Source organism: Actinia tenebrosa, unplaced genomic scaffold (assembly GCF_029948245.1).
Source record: "Actinia tenebrosa isolate PJP-AT-01 unplaced genomic scaffold, QUT_ActTen_1.0 PGA_scaffold4__44_contigs__length_22323623, whole genome shotgun sequence".
Taxonomy (NCBI): Eukaryota; Metazoa; Cnidaria; class Anthozoa; order Actiniaria; family Actiniidae; genus Actinia; species Actinia tenebrosa.
This window is the reverse complement of record NW_028292581.1, coordinates 4,306,171-4,323,802: the sequence shown is the minus strand read 5'-3', so window position 1 is coordinate 4,323,802 and position 17,632 is coordinate 4,306,171. Positions and strand designations below refer to the sequence as shown.

Below are 17,632 nucleotides of genomic sequence, written 5' to 3'. Positions count from 1 at the left end.
TTTAGGGAGGAGGGGAGCTTTGAGTATTTTTGTTCTATTCTTGGTCTTATAAGTAAGAGTTATATAATAAAATGGCTTCATGAATAAAAAATAGACTTCAAAATAACATTAAGAAATTTCATAAATATTTTATATCTGTTAAGATAAGAATTCATTTTTTAAAGGTAAATTTTTACACGTCCCACTCCCCCTGGTGTATTCAATGGATTTTTAAAAATGGCGGCGAGTAAGAAAAGAAGAGTGGAGGAGTGCATATCTGAAAGATTTCTAGACACTGAGTACAATCTGAGTGAGAATCTCTCCAAACTTTGCTTCCTACCTTCTGTATCTTATGTTTATAACCCTCTAAAATATGCTCGTGAACCACACTGTAATTACATACGAAAATATTGCAGAAGCACCAAGACTGTCTTGTTCGTTGGAATGAATCCTGGACCTTTTGGGATGGCACAAAATGGAGTGAGTGGAATCCTATACAGCCAGTTAGGGAGACATGAAGCAATATGTGGCAATGCTTGCATGGCAACACCAATTGATGACACTAACAGTTGCCATGTAGGAGACTGCAGTACATAAATACAGTTATGTCAAAAATTTCAGGTTCCCTGATTTTGATTTGTCCCCTCTCCCTACCTAGATGACAATTAGGGACCATTCATTATTTAAGTCGGGGGGGGGGGGGGGGGGGGGGGGTGGAGGAGAAAATGGGGGGCCTTGAAAGATCAAAAGAAGGATTGGGAGGATTTTTAAAACGATTGATCATGAAGGGGGTACCCAAAAAGCATGAATGCTATTTAGTTGGGGTCTGGAAAATTTTTTTGCATCAAATTTTCTCCTCCACCCCCCTCTGACTTAAATAATGACCGGTCCCTTAATAGTCTCTTTTAATCCAATATTTTTATTCACCCCAGGTACCTTTTGGAGACCCAAAATATGTCAAAGAATGGCTTGAAGTAGAAGGAAATGTTGAAAAACCACCCAAAGAACATCCCAAAAGACAAATTCTTGGTCTCGACAGCACCAGAAGTGAAGTGAGCGGGACAAGGTTTTGGGGATTTCTAGAAAAACATTCTGTCACCCCAGAGAATTTTTTTGCAAGTTGTTTTGTGCATAATTACTGTCCACTGGTTTTCATGACTGTAACAGGGAAAAATATTACTCCTAATAATATACCTGCCAATCAACGAAAAGAACTTTTTAAATTTTGTGATCAGGCATTGATAGATGCAGTGGATTTGTTAGGTGTTGAGTTTGTTGTGTGTATTGGGAAATTTGTAGAAGGAAGATGCAAAATACTATTCAAAGAACACGAGGTTAAAATCTGTAGTCTGATGCACCCAAGCCCAGCTAATCCCAGAGCTAATGCAAGTTGGGAGAAGATTGCACTTGAGCAGCTTGAAAGATGTGGAGTCATGACGTACATTCGCGTGAAACACTGAGAAATTGCTACAATTAATAGTATAGACAATATATTGCCAGTCACAATACTTTGTGGCACACATTGCCTCAGTATCTTCTGGTACACATTGCCAGGAAAGTATCAGCAAGTTGCATACGATGCCAGAGTTTACTTACCATACTGTGGCACACATTGCTGCAGCTGCAGTTGAATTATTCATAAGAGAACATACTTATAGCTAGCATGCTAATTGTTGGTATTTTATAAAAGGTCACTCAAACCTTCTCGGCTTGGGCGTGCTCAGGTGTAATGTTGTCCCATTTCAGACCACATGGCTAACCATGTGTCATTCTCTAGGGTATCATTTCTTTGTTTAATGGTTGTGCTCAGTTGCACATGAGAATACACATGGGTATGGATACAACTCAAACAAAGAATCGTATTCTCAAGGGAATTACGTGATCTGAAATGGGAAAACATTAGCCCAAGCCGAGGAGGTATATTAAAGAGAATGTGCAATAAGTGTACAGAATCGTAGGGGATTTGCAGTGGGGGAAATCTGATTGTTTCTTGAGGCAATCTCTCGTTTTCTCACTGGACTCTGAAGATGACTTCCGCTCAGGTTGTAGAAACGTCAGTCACTACCAACAGCAGTCTTCTCACCCGGATGATCACATTTCACAACAAACTCCAACACCTGGGTTCAAACCATTTGCTCTTAATCTCTATTAAGTTAATCATCAGGCCTTGAGCTTTTTTAACTAGGTATAAATCACAAAATTGAACAATAAATTATACAGCAATAAATCTTTATTTTTGATATCAGGCTTTAAAAAGATCAAGTGCATAATAATTCTTAATGATTAGAAATAGCTATATTATAAAATATGTATTAAAATGATTTTATTTTGCAATATGAATACTAGGTTTTTCATTGTGAAACACATTTTACACTGTTTACTAGTGAAATTTAAAATTACTCTAAATAAAATTATGTGGTCATGTTCATCTCTATTCGCAGAGAAAATTATTTTAATATTTCCCATATAGAAAAAATGTTACTCCATAATTTATAATAAATGATAGCTTTTGCACATTAAAAATGATCCCCTTAGTTTATATTAGTACAGCAGAGGTAATATGCACACATCCCATGCAGTTACTCCCATTTTTCCATTTCTTCCAAATCTCAGTTTGGAGGACAGATAATATGATTTCAATCTCTGGGACATTAATAAGACTGTTTTTATGGGAAGGCATTTTATTTTGTTGTGGTCCAATTAGGAAATGCTGGAAGGAATCTATACAGAACCTCTATAGGACACAAGTTAAGGCTGGGATGAGATTTGCTGGAAGGTTATATGCTGGATAACAGAGTAGATTTCAAATGGCTGTGAAATGAAAATGCATGTGGTGCTGTTACAGTTAGAATTGATAACGGCCCCATCACAGCACAAGATCACAAACAATCAAACATGGTAATATCATAATTGCCACTGCAAACTTGTCTTTACCATGTGATTTTCACAGCCAATTGAAATTCACTTTGAAGAAAAATTCAATTAAAACAATATATAGTTATAAATATTATTACAGATACAGATAATATGAAATTTTTAGGAAACTTTTTTTTGCGAAGCATTCTATTTTCAGAATACTTGTACAATTTGCTAAACCAATTTGTGAGGTTGTGTTATGGTACAATTAAAAGTAGCCCAAAATTATTTTGATTATAACTGTTTTGGTACTCTCTTTGATTAAGTGCGAGAAAAAGCCATGCACTGTCTCAGAAGCTCAATCTTGATTGGCTGTCTAAAACAATGGGCATTATGATTGTCATATTTGGAATAACAATAGCAGATATTAGATTTACACTCTATTGCCTTCAAACGACTGTTGCATTTAGGGTCAGGTTCAAAACATTTCATTGTATTGACACAAATGCCCTGACTTAAAACAATTGTTTGAAGGCAACAGTGTGTACCTCTAATATCTGCTATCATATTGTCTATAAATTATTCAATCTGGTTGAATTAATCACAGGTATGTCCCTGAGTGATTGCTTTGATCAAAGCATAACATTGTAATATATTATTAGTATCATTAATTAAGCAATATAGAAAGAACTATAAATGTGAGTGAATTATCAGATCATGAAATAATTTCTATATTATGATTATATATTGTTTTTTCATTTCAATATTTCAAAAAAAAAAAAAAAAAAAAAAGGATACTTGCAGAAATGTAAAAAGGCTACCAGTAGTAACAGCTTCAAGAATCAAAAACCTTAGAAAATAGCTGAAGCCTTTTATCACATTTCTCATCATCATTCCAGGGCTGAAAGTAATTGCTGGTCAATGGACAATGTATGGCCAAACATTTTCACTTGTCTGGCCAAACACCTCTTAGGCTGGTCCTCTTGACCAGTCACATTAATTGGTCACATGTTGACCAGTTATTATGTCTAGCAATGAGCAGCCATTATTTTTCAGCTCTGCATTATCATCATTATTATTATTACAATCCTCATCATCCTCATTATCATGTTATACTATCCATCAAGTGCAAGCCATATCAATCAACACTGAATTAGCTAAAATCCTCCCCATAACATACTATATAACCCATAAATAATTAGTAATCAATAGGTGTACTATATATCCTCTTCACTGCCAATGCAACTTTCACTGTCGTCATTACCATTCCATAATACAGTGTAGTGTAAATGTGCATTATATTAATGTTTCTATATAATATTAATCTATATTTTAATATATAATCATGTAAGATTCTCTGTAGTTTATGTGCTTACTTTCATAGTTGAGTGACTAAGAAAGATATCCACTGAAAAGATGTCTGGTATTCTAGCTAGTTGTATGGGTATTTGCAAGTCTTGTATATACCTATTTCAAAAATCATTGTCGGACCAAGAGCCTCAAGTAACAAGCAAAGGCTCCAGAGAACGTCGGTACTTTTAATTATGATTGATTTATTCATGGTTCATGCAAGTGGCTATAGCTCTCCACTAATTATCATCTCAAGCAGCCTTGCTTGAAGCAATTTGTGAAGTCAATAAATGAAAATGCACCATGAATAAACTAATATTACAGCTAAAAGTACCAGCGTTCTCTGCGGTCTTGGCTTGTTGCTTGAGGCTTTTGGTGCGACAACAATTTCTGAAATAGGTGTTAATGGTGTGCATAACAGTACTGTTATCATCATCAGTGACCATATTTTAAAGTAGATTTTGTATGACCATTCAAAAATTACAGCAGTACTACAGACCTTGCTCACGTGGCAGCCATGTTGACTGGAACAATAGTTTTCCCCAATAGTTAGCCTTACATTCAAGTGCTCGAGAATAAGTTTATATAGGTTACACAAAGGTTTTTATTCCAATGAGAATAAACATGGCTGCCGCATGAGTTAGGCCCTAGTGAGATGGAAACATGGTGCATTGTGGTCTAGCTTTGGTACAAACATCATTTGCACTATTTCTTATATTGATGTGTTGTTTGTACCAAAGCTAGACCATGACATGTCCCGAGACCTATTGAATTAACAGCATCTGTTAAGCCAATCACAGCTTGCAAAAGACTTAACCAATAAAAATGATTGGCACCATTGAAGTCATGACCAAGCACCTGAAATCATGATTTTTTTCCAGTCACCCAAACACTGCCGACTGTCCACATGTTTGACCCTTCTTGATCCTGTTGCCAAATGTTATATTTTGTATCTTTGCACTGATGGCCAACATGATCCACATGATGCCATGTTAGTTCATGTCTATCTCTTCAATACACTTGATTGCTCTAATGTCAGAAGAAATGGGAGCTTCCACCATGAACTTCACACCAAACCATTTACTTTGGACCTAAACATAAGGGATAACATAAGTTTAGTTTAAAAAATTAAATAATATGGTATGCGCATAGTTCAGTGTTACATCTGTGAAGGCTGACAATCAATGTCATTGCCTCTTGTGCATATCTAAACTCATTTATCAAGCTCATTAATAATTCATGAGGAAAACACAACAGAAATCACAACTGTGAAGAGTGTTGTAAATCTGAATCAAAACTGTGTTCATTTGCATAAACTTTAAGTTGGATTTTCTTGGCCAAATTCACTTTAATTTTGAAAATTTTAGTGAAACACAAAGGAACTAACCTAGACGTTTGACAAGCAATCTACAGAATTCGTGTCCGTGTTGTATCCGATATACAAATGCTCGGCTACGCCTCGAGTTCGTATATCGGATACAACACGGCCACTCATACTGTATATATCACTTATGCCATGAAAGAGACTGTCTTCAATGGATGATTCAATCTTTTGCTTACTGGTATGTCAGTGAAAACCTATTGACACCTATAAGACAGGTTACCCAATCCAATAATTATTACTTCAGACTCAAAGTGTCTTATATAATGACTGTTCTGTCACAGCAATTACCTTTTCAAAATGTTCAGACTTAAGAGTTGTATATTCAATCAAAACTTCTCTGAGTTCTGATTCTTTTCTAAGATCAAAGTGTGACAGTTCAAATTTCAAGTCTTGACAAAGTCTTTCTAAATATGCCTTGGCTTCTGCACAGTTTGAGTTTGCCTGCAAAATAAAGAAACCCCAGTTTTTGAATGCAGTTTTTGAACATTAATTCATAGGCAGTGAAACGGGAATGGGGAAAGGCTTTGATCCACAGATTCAACTTTTGCTGCCATGTTCAAGGCTGAAGGTAGCCATGAGATGTTTGTCTTTCACAACTGTGAGCTCATTTTGTCAGATTCAACTTTTCGGTGCGAGTGCTCTGGACACAATATTTAAATGTGTAGTGATAGTGTTATCTGTTAGCAGCCTTGGAGATATTACTTTGAGTTAACTTGATTCTTTATAGAAATGGCACACGTGCCAGTAAGCTGCAAGCATGTAACACGTAGAGGGGTATCACAGCAGCTATGCTTTGGGGCAGAAACAATGCAATATTTTTGCATGAAAAGCGATTTTTTCCTTTTCAAATGGGGAAACTTTCAATGGTTTATTTTTCCCTGTATCATGACTACCATGTAAGCCCTAGATGGAAGGGGAATTGGCTCAATCTGTTTAGACAGGGGCCCTCATATAAACCCACCTCTGCCCATCTCTGGGTTAAACTTTGGCTTTCTTCTGCACTGTCATTTCCAGGTTCCTACGAAACAACAACAAACACCCTTGTTAAGGCCTTGTCCATGCTTTATACAATTATTACTGACATAAAAATAAAGAGAAATTAGAGAAAACGTTGTTAGACTGATGATGCATACTGTCATCTCTTCACATTGACGCACTTCAGCATCCCAGTGCAAGAATGTGCCAACAGCTTGTTCGACTCTCACCAGCAGTTTCTACAAGATGTTGAAAAAAAAAGAGATGAAATGTAGATGACTGTCTATGAATGTCTGCTCATTGGCTGAATATGATGATTGGCAATATCAGAGTAATCAACACATGAACAGTCAATGTGGCAGGTCAAGTGGTAAGCCTAATCATTTTGACTTTTGAATTTTGAATCCCTGGAAATGTGATTTCCAGAGTTTTGAGGGGCATTTGTGACATTTTACTGCAAGGTAACTTTCTCGCTTGACTCATAGTTGCTATGGCTCCACAAGGAAACAGATTTCCTCTTAATAAGAGGTTTGACCCTTCAAAAAGTTCAAAACTATAACCCTCCCCCTTGAAGCCCTAGCCCCATCCACCCCCCCCCCCCATCATTAAAAAAGTATCCTCCCTAAGAGGCGCTTGGCAGCCAAGAAGTAAAACATTTTGGCTGCGACTTAAACAACACCTATTCTAGTACTCCTATTATCAACTATAAGACTTATTATCAATCCGTCTTCCAACTGGATAGTAATATTTACCTTTGCACTCTTGACATATTCTGCTATACTAGTAAGATCGCTGACAATAAGATTCTCTTCTGTTTCCTGGGAAATAATGATAATAAACTTGTTAATCCTTAAGTCTTTAAAGCTCCCTTACCTAGAACTGGCTTATTATTTTTTGATTACTACAAATAATTCAGGTTTTCATACTTGGTCAGCGGGTTTAGTGACCACTTGGCACATGGGATGTAGCTGGTGATGGACAAATTTTAAAAATGACCAACAAAATGAATAATGACAACATTAAGTTTTGCTTGTTTTCCTTGATAAATATAATTTTAGTTTGATGTAACCATCTGTAGTCACCCCTTCTAATACCTCTGGGGTCTCAGGTTCGATGATGAAAGGCCAAATTTAGCTCCATCATACATCATTTCTGGCTCAACTTTACTGGTCAAAATAACAGGGAAGGCAAAAATTTGACCAGACAAGTAAGTTCCACTTCTGGGTGGACATTGTCTGATGTCAAGTCATTATTTCAAGCCCTGAGGTGAGTAGAGTTTGTTGGGTGTTTTTCTGTATTTAAGTGTTTTTTTTCTTCAAGTTCTATGGTTTTCTTCCCCCTGCAAAACAAACAAGCTAAATTCCAATCTATCTTGTGAGTTAGTGGTGCCCTGACTTTCATCAGCCCAGAGGTAATGTTTCAAGTTATTGATAAAATTTTTAGGTTTGAAGGCTGTTAGGAAATGGTGTGCATACCATTATACACTAGATATTATAAGTAAAATTAAAGTTAAAAAGGAAGACCTACTTTATAGTTTCCCAGCTCATGACATATTTTACTCAGTGCTGCACATGCCGCCTGTAAAATAACAACACTCTGGTGAAATAAAACTCTCTGAGATATAAATAGTCTAGTCAACTGTCTGTCACAGTTCTTTTTTTCAATATCTATGTCAGTCCAACGTATGAAGCGTAGCATGGTACTCACTTTTAAATAGGTATCTGTAGGCTCCCCTTCTGATAATAATTTAAACCAAACTCCCAAATCTAAAAAAAAAAAACTTTATAAATAAGATATCTTGGAATGAATTTTTTCACTGATCTGCTATGAAATTGTAGAATTCAAAAAATAAATAAATAAATGAATAAATAAATAATAAATAAAAAACAAAGTTATCAATTAATTGATGGGCCAAGAACGTTAAGTTGTGGATATTTTACCTGTAGATTTGTCTTCTGTTGATATTTGGATATGATTGATTAATTCTTGTATATGTTTATTCAGTGATTCCATGTATTTCTGCAATCAGATCAGATAAAAACTAACATTATTATCTTTTCCAACTAGTAGCTAGAAATTATATATATGGCTAATATATTAGCCATTCTCAGATTGAGTTCAAACCTGGGTTGAATTGGTATTGCAGTGCATTGTGGGACTGTTTTAGGGGTCTTATTTCAGAGATCCCCTAAAACAGTCCATAATGCATTGCAATGCCTACTTTTCTAAACCTCAGTGGAGGGGAGGCTGGGGGGGGATTTACATCCAAAGCACCCTCCCCTGAATCTGTCATGACTTGGGGGCACAAATAAATATTAGGTTGGTAAGTGGGGTACTACTAGAATGGTGTTACAGACTGTAAAATTCAGAATCCATATAGTCCTTCGCCCCCCTAAAGACATAATTAAGAAACGAAGTGTCCCTTATTGGTAACAGTGTGTAATATACCATTCTGAGAGCCTGATTTCTGTAATCCATTATATTTTAAATGAATGCATGTTATATGGTATTCAGGTAAAATCATTGAGTCATTTTCAGTACCTTGCATTTAATTACAGGTGCATTTTCATCATAACCTTGTCTGTCAGATATGACTTCTGTGGTGTCTGAAATGCTTTTTCTCTTATCAAGCTGTGCCTGTGCTGCTTCTAATTCCTAGTTGTATATAATATTATATTAAAATATTTGAAACATATCACACACCCTGATCGACTGGCTACCTTGCTTTTATTAGAGAGCAGAGACATGCTTGTACAAAATCATTCAAATTTTAGAAAAGCAATATTAAATGGTGGCTTGTGTCTCTGTATTGTGAAATAAACACTCTGGGAGCAGTACATGTGGAGCATTTGAAAAGCAAGAAAAACACCTCATGTTTATCTTGCCTTTTGAGTTCCACAAGCTTGCTTCTCTCGGCTCTACAGCTCCAACAGCGTTTATCTCACAGTACTGAGACAGGGGTGCAAACATTTTTTATTCCTTAGTTACTATAGATGTTGGTACACTTTGTGTAATATGATCATCTAAGGCTAAAATGAGTCTAAATTTTTAAAGGGCTCATAAACTAGGAGAGCATGTATTCAGGAGGAGGGGGACCGATTATAACCAAGAAAACAATTTTTGGCAAAAAAGAAGAAATGGTTATTTTTGTTGTTTTATCTTCAATATTTCCTTTGTCATCATCTATTGCCATGAGATACCAGATTATAACTGGGGGTGGGGGGTAATCCATATTAGGAGTTGGAGATTGCCATCAAGGTGTGAATAAACTAACCTCATTAAATCCAGTTAAAAATAAATGCAGCCATCCATCATGCTTCAAAGCCTTGGGATAATGAATCACAATATTAAAATAATTAAAGGGATCCTTCAGGATGTTGATTATGTTTCTTGAAGTGGAATAGAAAGCATATTTTAAATATTTTTTCTAAGTTCTGTAGTGTCATTCGCAACATTCGGTCAAGCCCCCCCTCATATTTTTGGCTGGATCCACCCCTGGGGCTATTCACCTGGTTAGAGCCTACATGTAGCTTTGTTGTGGTTGTTCCATGCTTTGATACAACAGCCAGAGATTTGTTGCTTTTCCCTTTAGCTTGGACATGCTTTCTTATTTCGAATGTGTTTTCCCTTTGAGTACATACTATTGCATTAGAACTCCTCTGATACATTATGGGTGAAACTCAGACAATTGGTAATTTGGTTATAATACATTGGTGAGAAAAATTGAATACCTTGTGTGAACAAATTCTTGATAAAAACCTTTGAAATTCTCTTGTTTTTCCTGCGAGTGTAACAGAAAAAATGTTTTAGAAAGCACCATTGTCTTAATACAGGATTTCCCTTCCTTTCTTATTTAGCCCCAATTTCAAAATTTTCAGGGAGCGGGGGGTTATTTTAAATTTGAAGGAAGATAAACTAAGCTACTAATTGTATTGTAGAAGAGTAAATGGTTTGAACCCAGGTGTTGAAGTTTGGTGTGAAATGTGATTGTCCAGGTGAGTGTAGTCTTGAGAAAGACTGTTGTTGGTGGTGACTGACGTTTCGACAACCTGAGTGGAAGTCACCTTCAGAGTCCAGTGATCAGAAAAAGAGACACAGTCGGTGGTATTTATACCTCTGGTTTGATCATAATGTAAATGGTAATTAGTTGGTATTGTTATGTAAAGACTCATGGTTGTTATCACAAGTCACAGTCTTAATTGCAATGTACCATTTAATGAAGTATGTTTGACAAGTGGGGGGACAATTCTTTCTGGTAGTGCCTCCTGCAAAGCCTCCTGAAGCCATTCAAAGTGTGCTTCACTTCTGTGTACTTCATACAGTGGGAACTGGTAATTTGGAAGTGTTGTCTGATTGGAAAAGTAAAAAAAAACCAGTTAGTAAGCTTTAAGTAAACATGGTATACAAAGTATTTCACAAAGGCAAAAAGAAAAAGAAGGAAAAACTGGAGAAAATGGAAGCCATCTTTGAAATATGTCCCCTAAAACAGTCCCTCAATGCACTGCAATGCCAACTTGACCTCGTGTTTTCCCGAACCTAAGAATGGCTAACGGTGAATACATTCCTCATCAAGGTTCAATACATTTTAAAAGTTTTGCACAGTACAATATTATTCTTGTGGAGCATGTCTTCCCAATATGTTGCATAATTTACACACCTTGGTGACAACTTTAAATGTTGCATTTTTCTGGTCTGTTTCAGAGTATGTGACATTTACTCTTAACATGTCAGGTGTAGGTGTGCTAGGCCTGTGATGAGAGAATAATGATTATGGTATGTTATTTCGGTACTTATAAGTATAATTTGGAAACTGCCAAAGTGAATAAATTACTTCGCTTGTCTAACTATTTAAAAGCCCCCTTTAAATGAGTAGCCTTTCGCCTCCTCAAATCTTTTATTATTTTTTAGTGTCCAGACTGGGGGAATACGGGTGACGTGCGCTGCTAATCCACCGCCTCTCACCAATGCGGCCCGAGTTCGAGTCCTGCCGGTCTCGATGTTGTATGTGAGTAGAGTTGTTCGTTGGTTCTCTCCTGTGCTTTGAGGGTTTTTCTCCGGGTTCTCCGGTTTTCCTCCCTCCTCAAAAATCAACTTCTAAATTCTAATTCGATCTTTGGGCTTTCACTTAGTTTGCAGCTTAGCTCTGTTGTGATTGTCCCACTGCTGTGATAAAACAGTGAAAGCTAATTTGGTAGATTTGGTAGATTTTTAAAATGTCACCTAACCTTCAAATGTAAATAAAAGTGTCACTTGATGTTGCCAACATGGCTTTCATTTAGTACACTTACTGTTTTGTCAGCTTTGGTTTTGTACTTCCTTTATCTTGAGAGGAGCATATTTTTGAATGACTTGCTAATTCACTGACTCTGCAATGAAAAAAGCACAGCTGCTAAAAGGTGGCATCTAGAAGTGTGTGTAGCTACAAGTGCTTATGTCATAGTCATTACACTTACAGTGGCACCTTGATTTTGTTTGGTGTCTGCTTAATGAAGTGTATCTACTCAAAGTCCTTTGTTCACGTTAGATATGGGAAGAAAATGTGGTGACTAGCTGTCGTTTTAACCAATTATGCCCAACAAGGGACCTGGCTTACAAGCTGCCAAAATCCCAAGTGGTCAAAGCATATAAAGAGCATTATTCGGTATACCTTTAATTTTGCCTTATAATGTGAAAACAAGCCAAGCTAGTATTTTGTGAGCCATATATGGCTAACTTGGGATATAAAGGGTTAACAATGAAGGGCGTCTGATATCACTGCCTGTACTTAGTCACTCTGACACCTTATGTTTCATGTCAGCTAATACCGATGACGTAAGTTTTCTAAAGTGACACTTAGTATACTGCTTACTTTATCTTTTCTGAGCACAGGGTACATGAAAGCATGAGGTCATCTTCTCCAGTGCTTGGACATCTTTGCTGTAGGTAACAAGAAAGGAAGACTTTAAATGAAGAGAATTAGCAAAGTTAAAAGATAAATAAAACATGTACCAGAACATGCAATCAAATGTTTTAACATTACATTTAAAATAATCTGATATCTAAAGCTCTAACCTTTCCTTGCAGAATAACTCCATTTGGTTGTTTAGCTTCTTTTGCAAGGATTTTATCTAAAACCTTGATCTGAAATAATATGAAAAATAATATATCAGAAAAAGGATTAATTCCAAACATAATTTCATTATGTCATATCAAGGCATATTAGCACAACAGTTACTCAATTGCTGAGCACGAAGAGGGTAGTTGAGGCGAGGTAATTTTATTATGTCAAACAACATACCGCAGATTTGTTTCCTGACTTGTGGATTTGAGTTTTTATTTCTTCAAAGACATCTTGATATTTCTTGGTCATTTCTTGATGCTAAAATAAGTAGAGATTGATTTTGCTTCAAATTTAATAACATGGAGATTATAATTTCCAATATGGTAAAATAAAAGGATAACAAATGATATAAAGGTATTTACAGCAATGATAGACTTTTGTGCAATTTCTAATTCTTCTTTGGTTGCAATAAGGACTTCACTTGCAGCATAGTATCTGTAGGGAGAGAAAGAAAGAGAAAATGAATAAGAATATAACATTTCTTGAATAGACACTTTGATGGCTGTATTAGCCTTTCCAAGGTTGAGGAAAAAAAAGAACTTGGTTAAGTTTGCATACTGGAGCATATTCTGGCACTGTTTAATTAGGTGACAAGATAAGTGCCATCTTGAAAATATGCAATGCCATTTTTTTCCTTGACCTCAGAATGGCTAATCCTGTTAAATCAAGTGATCCCAATCTGATAAACATCCTCAGTAACCATGGAGCAAGGTTTGATTTAGAAGATAGGGGTTGGGGGATGCTAGGGGTTGGGGGATTGATGGGTTGGTAAACTGAAGTCTTCTTAGCCTATTGTCTGTCATCCTTTCAATTGGAATAATACTTCGTAGAAGGGCGAATATGACAGTATGATATCAAATTCCAGAAAATATCCATGCTACCCCTCATTGAATACTAGATGTTAGATATTAGATCAATTCTCCCAATGACCCTTCAAAAAATTGCAATCATGACCAAGGGGCTGATCAACCTTGCTTGCAATACTTCTTTGGTGCTTGCATGCATGCATAGGTTTATTGGGAATTCAGCTTGCTCTAAACAAGGGGTTTGGGTATTTTCTAAAACTAGCCCAAGAGCCAAGAAAGGAAAGCATTTATTTTTTGGAAAAGAGAGAGAGGAAAAATAGAGTAAGAAAAAGAAATAGATTTTAGATGGTTTGAAAAATAACTTAACTCAAAATTATGCTTTGACATAAAGTTTCAAAATTTCCAATATATTATGTACTAGTTCTCCTCTCTCTCTGTGGTATTGTTCCTATCCCTTAAAAGCTACACATTATCAACAGCAAATAATGATTCCAACAAGTAAGCGATAAGTGCATAAATCAACATCATGAATTAGAAGAGACAACTAGCTAAAAACTAGTGTGAGCTGCGTCGGTGTTTCTATAGAAACAGTAATGATAAAAAGGTAAATTATACACTGTGAAAAGATGAAAAAACTTACTGACGTTTCGGACGCTAGTCCTTCGTCGAAGGCTAGTACTCTTTTTCATCTTTTCACAGTGTATAATTTACCTTTTTATCATTAACATTATGAATGATTAAGCAAGTTATACTACCAAGCGCTATTGATCTTCTATTGTAAATAGTGCTATATAAGTAATAAATTATTAATATTTTAATTATTAAACTAAAAAGGCAACTATTATAATTAGAATATTATAAATGATTATTATTCAAATATCAGTATCTCTTACGATGCAAAATTGATTTTGGTATCAAATTATCTATATATGCAGACAATGAGTTCAAGTTAAAACATATTGCATAACGATATTATAAGTTCAAAGTTATTTCATATAACAAAAGTAAATGATTAAAAAAACTAGAACAGCAGTGTTATTATTATGGTTGAGCACTAGCTGAGTTGGAGGTTAGTGTTTTAGTTCTTTTTTTGAGTATGTATGCATCAAAAACGGATAAAAATCAATGATCTTACTGCTGTAACAACTGATGCAAGAGCTGTACATTTTTGCCAAACTCTTTCTTTGACCTTCAAAATTAAGAAGTGAGTTGTTAGGAATAGAGATAACGTAATCCACAGAAAAAGAGAGAACTTTGCGGTACAAACAAAAGAAAGTTTGCTTGGCAATGTACACATGACCTAAAATATACTGCTATATTTTGTCTTATTATACAGCCATAAACTAATTTAACCAACTTTGAATCACTTTGAGTCTCATATTCAGTGTGATGCATGTTATCTTAATTTTAAACATTATCCAACAAGAATGTGGTCGTAATATAGTGGGTTCAGTTAACAAACAACCCAAAGTCCCTGATCTGCCCATCCCTACATTCATCGATACTGTCTTACTCAAGGGCAGATCCAGGGGGGCAAAGAGGGATTGAAGCCCCCCTTCGGCAGAAAAACAAAACAAAACGGAACTGAAAAATTAGATGCTTTTTTTTTATTGTTTTCCATTGTGTTGATGGAAGAAACTCAATTAGCCCCCCCCCCAAAAAAAACATTTTTGGCTGGATCCTCCCTTATTACTATCAAAATGCTCTTTAAATCTAGCATGCCAGGCATGCCTAGTTGACAATTCAAGTGACAATCAACAACACAAAATAAAATGAACATACACCCACTTATAAATAATTTACACCAACCTCCTCTTAAACATAACTGGTCATAATTTAATTAAGGCCATCTTATAACAAGAATATATACTTGGTATCTTGTATAGGTATTTACCTGTCACTTAGCATTTTTATCTCCTTTTGTGCTTCTCCCAGCCTCTTCTTTGTAGCTTCCAGCTGTCTTTCAAGGTCTTCTTTCACAAATATAGCCTACAATAATAATAAAATTTGATCAATCTAAGCCTTTTTAACCAATAGACCTATAGACAAACCAATGGGAAGCATGGGTAGCGTAGTGGTGTGAGCGCTCGCCTCTCATCAATGCAACCCGAGATCGAGTCCTGCCAGGTTCAGTGTTGTATATGAGTAAAGAGTTGTTTGTTGGTTCTCTCCTGTGCTTCAAGGGTTTTCCGGGTTCTCCGGTTTTCCTCCCTCCACAAAAATCAACTCCTAAATTCCAATTCGATCACAGGGCCACAGGTTTGTTAGCCATTGGCTATTTAGTGCTACCCTCATGAAAAAAAAAAAAGGACATGAGAGCATAGGCCTTTCTTTCCTATGAAAAAAGCTTCTGGATTGTTTACATTTTTGTTACCAAAAAGTTGCAATTGGATTTATATTTTAAAACTCTTCCACTGAAATCATAGAAACTTCGTTAACTTGAAGACAATATTTTAAAAAACGTCTCATTATAAGGTGTATAAAAAATGACCTGATGTCACTCTGTTGCCATAGTAACTCCGATGTGTATATCAAGTGAAACTTGAATCTTATTCTAGACTTTTCATAACAATTTATTTGAAATTAGCTTGTGGACAGCAATGCATTTCCTGATCAAACAACGAAGGTAGCCAGTAACAAAAACCCATTCGAGCCATCTTAAGAAATTTGACTTTCTAATGGTCTCTAATGTAGACGTGTTTCTTGGACTTCATTAAAAAAATCAATAAACAGCATTTTTCCATTCATAGTTTTAGAGATTAGTAGTAAATTAAAAAGAAATTTCAGAAAAACTAGACAAGTTGCGTAAAAGTTAAACGAAAACACCAGATTTTTGATGTGGAAGATGTAAATAATTTATTGATAGCCTTGAGGTGTTGTTTACAAGGCAACTACCAGGCTTCTTGAATTAAAATATTTGGATTAAACATGTCACGTAAATAAAAACTGTTAGATCATATAGCATATATATGTCTAAAAGTTTTAATGCATTTAAATTTGAATAACAAATATGTCATGTACATCTAAAAATTTGGTAGAAAAGACTAAGTTTTTCATGAATAAACAACATGGCATTGTTTGTCATTAAACAACTTGAAGAAGACGTACTCGTACAGTAAAAATGCCTTGTAATTTTAGATTCTATTCCCCTATGGTGAGAGGTCACAATTTATAATAAATACCATGGGTTTTTTCACACATAGGTGGCATTTTTTAAGAAGTAAAATTACCTAATTTATTTCCTGGCGTTAAGAATTTTGAATTTCTGTAAGCTTAATTGAATTTCTGAGAAAGGTTTTTAAATGCAAACAAACTTCTTTACCTTGAGTGCTTCGCTGTCCTGACTCTCCGACAAACTCTCCTGATCTGAGTTATTTTGGTCTGTCTTGACAGAATCGTTTTCAGTGATTGCTGTATCCATCTCTATGACATAGTCTATTGGTATGATTCCTTGTTCTGTGGGTGGGTAAGTCTCAATCAAAAGTATTGAGTTGTTATTAAGGATTGTTCTCTCGACATTGGCCCAATGTTTGTCACGGTAACTCAGAAATGTGAAGTGATCTCCTATATGGAAAGAAAGCGGATTAGCGCCATCACTAAAGCAGACATCAGCAGCGTTGAAGTCTTTTATTGCTTGTAGCTGTCGACCTTTGAGCTTGCTCTTATATTGGCAGCTCATCTTCGGATTTTCCTGATATTTCTTAAATACTTTCAAGTCAATGTCGTGATCATGGAAGCCACGAATCACTTCATGCCAACCAGAGTTTATATCCCTCAGCGTCTTAACCACAGTGATATATAACTGAATATCACTATGATCTGTCTGTTATGCTGTGTCTGGATACAGCTGAGAGCACAAGAACAACTGAGTGAAAAGCATGATTGAACAATACTCACCTTTAGATATTTACAGACTTGGTTTGCCCATCGACCGCGACGTCCCAAGACTAAATATCCCAGAGTACTTAGCGAAATAGCCGGCCAGACGGCGACCGACCGGAAATAAATGAGCCACGCCAACTTCCGTTTTCTTCTCAACTATCTTAGAAATATCCATACCCTAATGATGTGATACCATATAAAGTATGGGCGTGTAGCAAGAGTGTGGATGTGTGTAAAATTTGATCATGAAATTACAGTGAAAGAAACGGTGTTTTAGGCGAGTCTGTGCATGCAGTCACC

General features: G+C 35.9%; 2 protein-coding genes across 4 annotated transcripts; one reads left to right on the top strand and one right to left on the bottom strand.

The window, feature by feature from the left end:
* Positions 1-216: 216 nt before the first annotated feature.
* LOC116303265 (single-strand selective monofunctional uracil DNA glycosylase) lies at positions 217-2,221 on the top strand. The gene is made up of 2 exons (XM_031712780.2): positions 217-459; positions 912-2,221. Exons 1-2 carry the CDS (start codon positions 217-219, stop codon positions 1,437-1,439), a joined length of 771 nt encoding a protein of 256 aa, XP_031568640.2. The 3' UTR covers positions 1,440-2,221.
* Positions 2,192-17,410, bottom strand: LOC116303273 (uncharacterized). 3 transcript variants are annotated; one of them, XM_089036375.1, is made up of 22 exons: positions 17,348-17,410; positions 16,773-17,014; positions 15,345-15,439; positions 14,586-14,639; positions 13,007-13,079; positions 12,822-12,902; positions 12,596-12,664; positions 12,393-12,460; positions 11,833-11,910; positions 11,202-11,292; positions 10,755-10,893; positions 10,276-10,325; positions 9,819-9,869; positions 9,086-9,199; positions 8,485-8,563; positions 8,252-8,310; positions 8,072-8,122; positions 7,297-7,362; positions 6,703-6,783; positions 6,531-6,587; positions 5,858-6,010; positions 2,192-5,276 (listed from the first exon to the last, which is right to left on the bottom strand). In XM_089036375.1, exons 2-22 carry the CDS (start codon positions 16,869-16,871, stop codon positions 5,178-5,180), a joined length of 1,707 nt encoding a protein of 568 aa, XP_088892501.1. In that variant the 5' UTR covers positions 16,872-17,014; positions 17,348-17,410; the 3' UTR covers positions 2,192-5,177. The 3 variants fall into 3 exon arrangements, with proteins under 3 accessions (XP_088892501.1, XP_031568658.1, XP_031568672.1); XM_031712798.2 differs by lacking the exon at positions 17,348-17,410 and having other exon boundaries at positions 16,773-17,337; XM_031712812.2 differs by lacking the exons at positions 14,586-14,639; positions 17,348-17,410 and having other exon boundaries at positions 16,773-17,337.
* Between the last annotated feature and the right edge of the window lie 222 nt (positions 17,411-17,632).

Excerpts from the sequence above, each read along its gene's own strand:
- LOC116303265 (XM_031712780.2), top strand. The coding sequence starts at position 217 with ATGGCGGCGAGTAAGAAAAGAAGAGTGGAGGAGTGCATATCTGAAAGA. Across the intron at positions 460-911 it reads TTGGGATGGCACAAAATGGA|GTACCTTTTGGAGACCCAAA; the intron begins GTGAGTGGAATC and ends TATTCACCCCAG.
- LOC116303273 (XM_031712798.2), bottom strand. The coding sequence starts at position 17,129 with ATGAGCTGCCAATATAAGAGCAAGCTCAAAGGTCGACAGCTACAAGCA. Across the intron at positions 12,461-12,595 it reads GAGTTATTCTGCAAGGAAAG|CAAAGATGTCCAAGCACTGG; the intron begins GTTAGAGCTTTA and ends TGTTACCTACAG. Across the intron at positions 9,870-10,275 it reads CAAGAATTTGTTCACACAAG|GCTTTGAAGCATGATGGATG; the intron begins GTATTCAATTTT and ends CATTATCCCAAG.